This window comes from Macaca fascicularis, chromosome X (genome assembly GCF_037993035.2).
Source record: "Macaca fascicularis isolate 582-1 chromosome X, T2T-MFA8v1.1".
NCBI lineage: Eukaryota > Metazoa > Chordata > Mammalia > Primates > Cercopithecidae > Macaca > Macaca fascicularis.
The window spans coordinates 56,617,191-56,628,843 of record NC_088395.1 but is presented as its reverse complement, the minus strand read 5'-3'; the positions used below and the strand labels follow the sequence as shown (position 1 = coordinate 56,628,843).

The 11,653-nt window shown below is 41.9% G+C and overlaps 1 protein-coding gene across 1 annotated transcript; it reads right to left on the bottom strand.

The window, feature by feature from the left end:
• Positions 1-7,620: 7,620 nt before the first annotated feature.
• Positions 7,621-10,981, bottom strand: UBQLN2 (ubiquilin 2). Its single transcript, XM_015443625.3, has one exon. The coding sequence runs from the start codon at positions 10,702-10,704 to the stop codon at positions 8,830-8,832; it is 1,875 nt and encodes a 624-aa protein (XP_015299111.1). The 5' UTR covers positions 10,705-10,981; the 3' UTR covers positions 7,621-8,829.
• Between the last annotated feature and the right edge of the window lie 672 nt (positions 10,982-11,653).

Here is an 11,653-nt window from a genome sequence, read left to right as displayed (position 1 = left end):
GATTTCAGTATTGAAAGGCGAAGGAAATAACTTCATAGTGGATGAAACTGACACACACTGCCTCAAACTAGGTGATCAAGTTTAATCAACATCAACAGTAATAAGTCATGTTGATAGTATGTATGCTTGGTATGTAATAAAAATGTCACTTCACCTCTGTGGTCTTCCTCAAATCTGTTAAGGTAATCAGAAACAAGGAATGACTGAGAAGCTGTCACAGTCAAGAGGAGCCTAAGAAGATGTGATGACTAAATACAATGTGGTATCTTGGATGGGATGCTAGAACAGGAAAAGGACATTAGGTAAAAACTAAGGAAATCTGGCCAGGCGCAGTGGCTCATGCCTGTAATCCCAGCACTTTGGGAGGCCAAGGCGGACAAATTGCTTGAGTCCAGGAGTTCAAGACCAGCCTGGGCAACATGGCGAGACCTCATCTCTTCAAAAAGATAAAAAAATTAGCCAGCTGCGGTGGCCTGCACCTACAGTCCCAGCTACTTGGGAGGCTGAGGTGGGAGAATCGCTTGAGTCTGGGAGGTGGAGGTTGCAGTGAGCCAAGATTGCACTATTGCACTCCAGCCTGGGCCGCAGGGCGAGACCCTGTCTCTATAAGTAATAATAATAATGATAATGAAAAAAAGGAAATCTGAATAAAGTATGGACTTAATAACAAGGTATCAACATTGCTTCATTCAATGTAACAAACACACTATACTAATGTTAAGATCTGAATAATAGGGAAAAGTTTGGTGGGGGGTATATGGGAACTCTGTACTGTCTGAATGTTTTTTCTATAAATCTCGAATCATTTTAGGATGAAAAGTTTATTTTAAAATAAGCCAAACAAGGCTGGGCATAGTGGTTCACACTCATAATCCCAGAACTTTGGGAGACCAAGGCAAGAGATCAGTTGAGACCAGAAGTTCAAGACCAGCCTGAGCAACATAGCAAGATCCCATCTCTAAAAGAAAAACTTTAAAAAATATTAGCTGGGCATGTTGACACATGCGTGTAGTTCCAACTACTCAGGAGGCTGACACAAGATAGCTTGAGCCCAGGAGTCCAAGGCTGCAGTGAGCTGTGACTTTGCCTCTGGTCACATGATTTGTGGTTCAACCAGGTCAAGGCCTATGCAGAAGGCAAATATCTAGTGTAGAATAGTATGAAGGTGGTTCATCATTATGAGTATGTGGAGAGAACCCTGATTTAGCTGGCAAAGCAAAAATTACAAACACACAGAAACATACACATGCACTGTCTCCTACACATATTTGACATTCAATTCATATCCACAAATAAGGAATGTGATATGTGTTTTCAGCCTGTTACTGACACCAGGATGTTCTTTTCCAGACTCTGGAATTCTAGTGCAACTTATAAAGAATATAAACCACAGTGACTCAGAATCTTAAGGTAATTTATTTAAGTACACCCACTTGGGTGACACATAAGGGAAAACACAAACATTTTTTCCTGCTCCAAAAGGATCACTGTGACTAAAGAAATATACATGGAATTAAAAAATACCCTCTGCCATCACATTTCATATTCCACTCTCAGTTTTCAGCTTACTCCGACCACTTTAACCGCCACCGTGAACGACAAGGGGTAGGGGAATATTATCAAGAGAAACAGGGGGTCAGAGTACTCCTGTAGCCTTCACCCTCCAACCAGAATCCTTTCACCTCAGACATCCCTTCCTACTTTCTCCTCCCAAGCTCTGAGCACTTTGTGACATTCATTTTAACATTATGTGATTTGGGTCATTTTACCATATGTAGCATTAAAAAATTAAATGATGAATTTACCTAAATCTTACATGTAAAAAAATGTATTCGGTCTATTCATGAGTGTTAATTAAACTAGGAAATGCAGGATATAAGTCTGTAACATGACCCCATTCTAGAACAGCTTTGATCCCAGAATTTGCATCTTCAGTAAGAAGCTGTAAAGTCCACTAGGAGAACATTAGCTTTGCAAAGAACGTTGGAGGTCTTCTAATCCAAAGTTCTACCTGATACATAAAACCATTCTTAAACATTTCTGCCAAGTGGGCTTCTGCTGAAGCAGCTCCAGAAAGGAAAGTATCTACAATTAAATGATAGAAAGTTCCTAACAGTAGGCAAAAACTTTGATTTATCTGAACATTTGAATTGATCTGCCCTCTGGAGGTACTCAGGTAAATGCTGCCTCTCTTCTGTATGACAGGCCTTCAATTATTTGAAGAAAATATCCACAAACTTGTCTTTAGAGTAAAGCATTCCTGATTATTTCAAAAACTGTCTTGTCTGCTTGTAAACCAGTCACCTTCTTGGTCACTTTCCAGGTTGTCTCTGTCCATCTTGATTGTACCACTCTGATATGACCCAAATCTCCCAACATAAACTATCAAGTACAGAATAAACATGATTTTTGAGGCCTTCCTTGTTCTGGAAACCATAACTCTATTAATGGAGTTTAATATTTCATTATATGTGGTACACTGTAACCTCACATGGCTGGCTCACGTTGAACTTTGAGTAAATTAAAACTACAGTCTTCTTGGCCAGGAGTGGTGGCTCACGCCTGTAATCCCAGCACTTTGGGAGGCCCAGGAGGGTGGATCACGAGGTCAGCAGTTCAAGACCAGCCTGGCCAAGATGGTAAAACCCTGTCTCTACTAAAAATACAAAAATTAGCCGGGCATGGTGGCAGGTGCCTGAAATCCCAGCTACTCGGGAGACTGAGGCAGGGAACTGCTTGAACCCAGGAGGCAGAGGTTGTAGTGAGCCAAGATCGCGCACTGCACTCCAGCCTGGGTGACAGAGCAAGACTCCATCTCATAAAAGAAAAAAAACTAGAGTCTTCTTCATATATGCGATTGTTAGGCCACATAACTACCTCCCCTTGGTAACTGAATTTTTGATATAAGTACAGGACTTCATATTTGATCCTATTCAGTTTAATCCTGCTAGATTTGGCTATTTTTCTCAGCCCCGAAGGACTTTCTGGATCACGCTAGTGATACCAAGTACATTTATTCTGCCATCTAATTCTGTATTATTTGCAATGGGATGAGCATGCTATTTTTATATGTTCTTGCTAGTCATTATAAAACAACTTTGATGGGACAGAGCTGAGGTTGGAAACCTTCATTCACTTTGATATCCATATTGTTGAACACTGTCAATTCAAATTATTAACCCATCTACTGTCCTGTCATTATCATCTTGTTACTCCATTTTAATCTCAAGGACATTATGAGAAACTGCCAAATGGCTTTGAGATCTCTGGAAGGCAGTTCAGCAAAAAGGTGGGCATCCTCCGGAGCACCTGAAGTACAAGTGGCCCATGTGATTGCTTTTTTGGAGACATACTGTTATGTATTAGGCCACTATAAACAGATGTATTTAAGGGCAGTTTCAAATATTAGCCACAACTTGAAAGTAAGAAAGGCAAAGCTCTAAGTTGCAGTTACTGATTTATGACAGTTGACTCTCACATGTACATTTTTGTGTAAACTGCTCCAATATGAACAATAGCAGAGATGTATTTATTTAACAAGATCTAATGTTCTCCTGAACAACATCCAGGAGGCCAGCTAGTATACAACTTATTGTAAAATCTCTGATTAACAGACCAGTATAGTCTAATAGACTTAAGGGGAGGCAGTATAATGTACTGCTTAAGAGCAGTCTAGAATCTCAGAATTGGGGGCCGGGCGCGGTGGCTCAAGCCTGTAATCCCAGCACTTTGGGAGGCTGAAACGGGTGGACCACGAGGTCAGGAGATCGAGACCATCCTGGCTAACACGGTGAAACCCCGTCTCTACTAAAAAATACAAAAAACTAGCCGGGCGAGGTGGCGGGCGCCTGTAGTCCCAGCTACTCGGGAGGCTGAGGCAGGAGAATGGCGTGAACTCGGGAGGCGGAGCTTGCAGTGAGTTGAGATCCGGACACTGCACTCCAGCCTGGGCCACAGAGCGAGACTCCGTCTCAAAAAAAAAAAAAAAAAAAAAAAAAAAATCTCAGAATTGGGTTCAAACCTTGACTCTGTCACTTAATAGTAAGTAGTGTGACCTTGCTCAAGTTACTTAAGTCTCATTCAGCTTATTTCCTTATCTGTAAGCTGGGGAAGCTTGTCATAGTGCTATCTTATAGGGCTTCTACGATATTGAATGTAGCAATGAATATGGTAGCTATTATTGTTATTCTAACCTAACAAAATTTAGTTTGACAATCTTGTGAAATACATGCTAGGGCACAGTAATCATCTCTCTTCTTTCTTTCAAGCTCATCAACCATGCTTTTAATAATGAATTACAGAATCCTTCTTGAAATTATCTTAAGTTTGCTAATTTACACATGTGGCCAAGAAGTCCTAAATATGGATTCCAAAAGTGCTGTTTTAGGGAGCTCAAATCTGTGCTCAGATACCTCAATACAGCTGGAGCTATATGCCTCAATTCATACCCACTGGACAAATAAATGTTGCCCTTGAATGCTGGGACAAACAACTCCTTTTTAAAATGACATTACCCAAACTTTTGAACTTGTTGGTTTACAGCAGCTTTTGCCAAGGGTTTTTACCCATGGTCAAAGTGTGTAAAGCCTATGCAAGCATGTGCACTACCTGATGAAGCCTGCTTTTTGAGGTGGCTTCAGTCTGGTATCTGCTGAATCATGCTTCTCCTTTCTATTTATAGAAAACTGCTTTTCCCCTAAGTCTTCTAACAGAATTCTGGGAAAATGGTGGCATGAGAATAGGTCCTTAATTCTATGAGACATTGTCTCATTCTGTCACCCAGGCTGGAGTGCAATTGTGTGATCTCAGCTCACTGCGATCTCCGCCTCGTGGGTGCAAGTAATTCTCGTGCCTCAGCCTTCCGAGTAGCTGGAATTACAGGTGTGCAACACCACGCCCGGTTAATTTTTTTGTATTTTTAGTAGAGATGGGGTTTCACCACGTTGGCCAGGCTGGTCTCAAACTCCTGACCTCAAGTGATCTGCCCACCTTGGAATCCCAAAGTACTGAGATTACAGGCGTGAGCCCCTGCACCTGGCCTCGGTATATTTTTTAAATAAAATACTACTAAATTAGGAATATCAAAATTGCCAAATAATTTAATTTTTTTACATATACTAAATTAAGCGGTATGATGAACATTTTCCATCAGGTCAGTCTGGCTTTGTGGCTAGAGTTATCAATTCATTTAGGATAATGTCAAAAGTCTGAATTTGAATCCCTTTTTGAATTATGAGACACAGGCCAAATTGCTTTCCTGACATCCCAACCCTGATCACTAGGCTAGGCCCTAATAGGAATTAGTCCATTTGGTCCTATTTTGACACTGCAGATCAATATAAAATGGAGCAGGCTGTCCTCTCTCAGAGGGCAAGCTTGTCCACACCCAAATACAGGTGTCTCCTGATCATAGTTTCTCAACTAGCATGGTGATCTCAACTTGATGCAAGAGTCCCCTTTAATGAACCAACAGGTTTTGTTTCCAAGTTGTTTATCTGCCCCCTCCTGCCCCTCCCCTCCCACACAAGTAGTGAAAGTATATATGATATCACGTACCTGAAACAGAGGCCAAAAGCAAATGAGGAAAGCCGTCTTGAGGGTGAAGTCATCCTGCTGGGTTTGCCCCGGCACTAGCTCCCTCCCTACTACCACATCTTGCTGGATCACAGAGCCATTGGGAGGGGGTGACAACCCAGTAAACAGGGAATGGATATAAAAAAACTGATCCACTCTTGTTGGATGGGGTGACAACCCAGTAAACAGTGCATGGATACAAAAAAATTGTTCCACTCTTGTTGGAGGGGGAGGGATAGCAGGTTAGGATATACCCTTCTTGATTCAATGATGAATAAATGGATAAATCTTGGATCAATGGTAGATGAAGAAAACCCAAAACAAAAACAGAGCCTTTAAAAAGATCCTGCAACATAATAGGAGGAAATTACATCATTTAAGAGATGGAGGAAGAATTTTTAAAAGGGCGAAATAAATGAAGTTATAAGCAAAAATTAATAAACTCAGAAGCAAAATAATGGTAGACTTAATAAATTAAAGACCTAGATCTTTTCCAAAAGAAAACAAAATACACTTAAAAATAAACATTTGGCAAAGCTAATTAAATAATTCTCTGTTCCTTGAGTGTTTGAAAGAAACTGATCTGCTAAACTGTCTGAGCCAGGCCTCAGCCAATATCCAGTTTCTACTATGCATTGATGATTGATTTCTTGTTATTTTCTATGCCTACAATTTTAGTATTCACTTCCATATAAAATCATCTGTCATTAAAATTACTGAATTCATTATGACAGACTTTGTGATTATGTCAAATACTTGGCATGATATGGTAATGAAATAATAAATCACCATTTCCTAAGTTGGTGTTCTGAGGAACACCGACAGGCCAAATGTTATTAGGTGTGTTTAAAAGAAAACAAAAAAAAGGTGGTTCTGTGCTTAAATAAGTTCGGAAAATGCTGAGTTACACAAAGTTAAATAGTTTTTTTTTTAATTGAAGAAGCTACTCATTAAAAAAAAAATACTAGCCAACATTTATTGCACAATGAGTCTCCAAGAGAGATTAAAGTATACAGCATTTTGCAAACGTATTTACCTGCGTCCCAGAAGAATATTTTTTTTCACAAAACACAATTTGGAATTGCTGTAGCAAACACATTCTGGCTAAAATGAGAAACAAGACAAAAATGCCACTGCCACCTTTATTATTTAGCACTGTTATGAAAATGTTTAACCCATGCAGTCAGAAACTATGTTATAAATTTTGAAAAGTAAAACATATAATTATAACATCATGGATAGGATTTCTCACCTGGAAAAACTCAAAAGGATCAAATGAATATCTCTAAAATTAATAGATTTCAATAAATTGCCAATTTAAAATAATCTATGCAAATAAATTCTTCTCCGATATAGCAAAAATGACCACATAGGTAACATATTAAAAGCTCCAATAAGCAGTATCAACGTGTTCCCTGTATGTCTGTAATACCTAGGAACATATTTATTACAAATTATATAGGATTTAAATAAAACTCTCTTGAAGGATATATAAAGTTTTTTAGAAACAAGGCAACATATGTTTCTGGAAAGCAATGCAATTCTGTAGTCCTCATAGTCATATAAATTTAAGAGAATCCCAACCAAATTAAATATATTTTTTGGGGAAGAATCTATTAACCGTAAAATTCATCTGGTAAAATAAACATGTCAGAATCATCAGAAAATTGTAAAAAATAAAAAAGATCAAGAGGAGGTCTCACATTAACAGATACAAAGTCCCATTTCTAACTCATCTACAGGCTGGTGTACTAGTGCCACAATGTTCAATGGAACTAAAGGGAATCCAAACACAGAATAAAGTATATACATGTATGACATTTCATATGTTGGGGGAAAAGATAAATATGTTAACAACTGGCTAACCTTTGGGGCAAAAAAGTTAGAATACCTAAATCCATATATCAAGATAATTCCAGACAGGACAAAACATTTTCTTAATGAAACCATATAAGTTAGAGAAATACAGGATAAGATTTATATAATCTTGGGGTGGGATAACCCTCCTAAACACGATCCTAGGGCCAAAAGGCAAAAAGAAAAAGATTTATCCATTTTTTAATTTTTTATTTTTTTTTAGTCATTTTTAATGCATTTTTCTCTGTGCACAAGAGAAATAACTGATGAAGTCAAAAGATACACTTTCCTTTATACATAGCAGTTAAAAGTAATGCAAACATCACATGACACTTTCAGTGAAAGTTACATTTCCAATTACAAATCAAAATGCATATTAGGGTCTCTTTATGGGAGAAGTTGAAAAGGAAGTCTTAGGTAAAAAGCACTTTCCTGGCATTACTACACTGATCCTTCGGGCTGCACAAAGATTAAGGTCATATACAGTCAATCTGCAAATGTTGACACAATGTTACACTGTAAATTTTCTGTACAATTAAATGTATACTTAGAGATACCAGGATAAACATTTCTACTATATTTTAACTGAACTTGCCTAGCCAACATTTTCACTGAGAAGTTTATCAAAGATGCTGTAAGATTCTACAAAACTGTGAGACACATACCTAGCTCCAGAAACATTTCTTGTATTCTTTCTCATTTTGGTTACACATATTACACTCAGATTCTACTGTAATATTTTTAGATGTACAGTGCCAACTGTGCTTACTGTACTGTATACAAATATAGCAAAAAAGATCAATGAATGGTATAAATCTTACAGCATTTTGCTAGCAAAAATACATGCCAAAGTCACAATAAGCAATATCGTACCACAAATTAGAGAGCTTCAAATAATTTGCCTCTGTTTTTAATATCTTCATTCTACATTAAATTACTATCATAGGCTAATGTTTAAAAATGCAAATAAATTGGACATCTGTAGGACAACACTTGTTCACCCAACTGTGAAGGTTGATACTTGTTTCCAAAAATCACAATAAATGCAGAATAAAGAGAAGTGTTTGCATGCAACACTTTTGAGTGAAACAGCATTGATTCCCACCATTCAAATCGGGTAAGGAAGGAAACTAAAGGAAATAAGGAAGGAAGGAAACAAAGAGGGAGGAAGGGGGGAGACAAGACGAAGGGAAGGAAAGAAAAATAAGCAAAGGAGAAAGGGAGTGAGGGAAGTAGGAGAGAGGGACTCCATCTTAAAATGCATCATATTAGACTGATAACTAGACAGATTTAAAAGAATCAAAATGAAAGTAAAGAACGATTTTGTGTGTGTGTTTAAAGATTTAAGAGCCATTATCAAAAATAAGATACATTTTTTTTCCAGGTACAGAAATGTGATTACGATGGCTGGGAGCCCAGCAGCCTTTCAATGGCTGCATTGATGTCGCCTCCTGTTGCTATTAGGGCCTGCAAGTTTGCTTCACGGTTTAAGAACCCCATTGCGTTGAGCTGTTCCAGTTGTTGCTGAAATCTGACTTCTGGATTCGGCAGCTGTGGAGCATTTGCTCCAGCCAGAGCCTGCACCATTTGCTGAATGAACTGCTGGTTGGGTCCAGATTCTGATGTAGGACTCGTGGTTTCACTGGGTGCAGCGCTGGACACAGTAGGCCCAGTGGGGCCACCAGAGCCGGTGGAGCCAGGGGGGCCTGCAGGGCCAGTGGGTCCTATGGGCCCAATGGGGCCTATGGGGGTAAAAGGGACTATAGGGCCTATGGGGCCTAGGGGGGTGACTGGGCCTACAGGGCCTATAGCGGTTCCCAGCACCCCCACCCCCACACCTGGAGTGAAGCTTGGAATCAGGCCAGGTGCTTCAGTGGCTAATGTCTGTAGCCCCTGCTGGATCTGCATTAAAGCCTGCATTGCTCTTGGGTTTGACATGGCTGACAGTGTGTCTGGATTCTGCATCTGCTGCAGGAAGGCTGGGAGCTGTGGCCGCATCTGCTCCTGCAGCTGAGGATTTGCAGTAAACAGCGGGCTATTCAGCATCATCTGTGCAGCCAAATCTGGATTCTGGCTCAGCGACTGCATCATGCTTCTCATGTAGGGCGCCGACAGCATATTCTGAATCAGCTGGGGGTTTTCAGTTATCTGTTGCAGCAGGCTCTGCATGCCTGGGGTACTAAAGATGCTGGCGACATAATTAGCGGCAGCAACGGTGTTCCCAGTAGCATTGCTGGAACTATTGCCAGAACCACTACCAGTGCTCGTGGTCGTGCTGGTAGTTGCAGAACTCTGGGTAGCTGGCGGTGGTGCCCATGGATTGGGTAGTGGATCGCGATTTTCTGTGCGGGAAGGCTGCGTACCTTCCCCAGAGGAGGAACTACTCCCCACGGAGGCAAATGGATTACCCCCAAACTGCTCTTGTGCGGCATTCAGCATCGGCTCTTGAATGTCAGTGTACATGCGCCGTAAAGCATTATAGCCACCTGGGATGCTTTCTAGATTGCTAAGAGCCAGGTCTTGATTTCTCATCATCTCTTGCATCATGGCTGGATTCCTGGCAATTTCGAGTGTCTGCCTCATTATATCTGGGTTGTTGAGCAGGTGACTGATTTCTGGGTTTCTCTGAATCAATTGCTGCATCTGTGGATTAGCCATAATGAGCTGCCTCATCAGATCGGGATTCGAAAGCATGCTCTGAACAAAGGGATTTTCCATGATCTGGATCATCATCTCAGGGCTGGCCATGAGCTGCTGCTGCATCTGGCTCTGGAGCTCAGAGAAGTTGGTAGAGCTCAAGCCCAGGCTGCTAAGGCCTGCAAGTCCTCCCAGGCTCCCCAACCCAAACGGGTTGCTATTTGTGGAAATAGGTGTGGAGTTACTCCTGGGAGTCGACGCCGAGGTAGCGTTAGTTCCCGCAGCATTGCTAGGCTGCGTGGACTGGCCCTGAGGTCGGTTCTGGCTTTTGATGACAAGGTGAACAGTGAGCCCATCATGGATGCCATGCTGGATCAAGGTATCTTGATCTTTTAAGATTTTTCCGGCAAAAATCAGCACGAGCTGATCGGTTTGGGATTTGAAGCGTTTCGAAATCGCTTCCTTAAACTGCTGAACCGAGCTGTTCTCGGGCACCGCGAACTCCTCTTTCTCTTTGGGAGTCTTCACAGTGACTTTGATGATTTTAGGCTCAGCCTGGGCAGCAGCCGAGCCTTGGGCCGCAGCAGGGCCGCGGGAGGGGCGCGGGGGGCCGCTGCTCTCGCCATTCTCAGCCATGGCGGCCGCGGTGACGCAGGCGGGCAGGGAAGGCGCGGGCGGGCGAAAGAGAGAGAGCGAGGGAAGGAGGAAGGAAGGAGGCGCCGCCGCAGCGGGCTGGGCCGGGTCGGGCGGGGAGCGCGGAGCACGGTACCTCTCTGATGAAGACTGCGGTTCCCTGGTCCTCCGGTGGAGAAAGGCCTGGGCGTAGGCCGCGAGCTGAGGTCTCCGCGCTCCGGTCTCTGGGCCTCCTCCTCCGCCGCCTTGTGATCCGACCGCGCGCACTCCCAGCAACTCTGGCAGCCGCTCCGCCTGCTGCTCCCCGCCCCTTCCCCTCCCCCAGTTCGGCGCTCGCCTCCCCGCCCCCTCTGCTGACGCGGCGCCAGGCCTAGATTGATAGATTTGGCTCGGTCAAAATTAAAAACTTCTGCACTGAAAAGAAAAAAAGGGAGAGAGCGAAACAAAGGGAGAGAGAGAGAAGAGAACAGAACAGTACAGAGCAGGCGAAGCAGAGAGGGTGGGACGGAGAGAAGGAGGCGGTAGAGAGTCAGCTTCTGTAAACCACATTAAAAGACCAATGGAGAATGTATATTAGCAATCTGTAAGGCAGTAAAAGGGTGAAAGCCTGAATCGAACCGATCCCACATATAAGACGAAAAATGAATAATAAAGAACTCTGACAAAGCAAAAAGAAAGAGGAACACCCCCAATGGGGGAAGGGAAGAAGACAGAGCAGGAGCATGCATTTTACAAAAGGAGTGCAAATGGCCAATAGACATTTAAAAAAAGATGATTAATTTCACTAGCAATAAAAAAAAATTCAAGTTAAAACAATAAAATTCTACTTTTGGCTTATCATATTGGCAGGGAAAAAAAATAATGATAAACCTTGTTGTTGACAGGGACCCTAAAAAATGCACTCTCAGGCTAGTTGAAGTGTGAATTGTTACAACCATAGGGCAATTTGAAA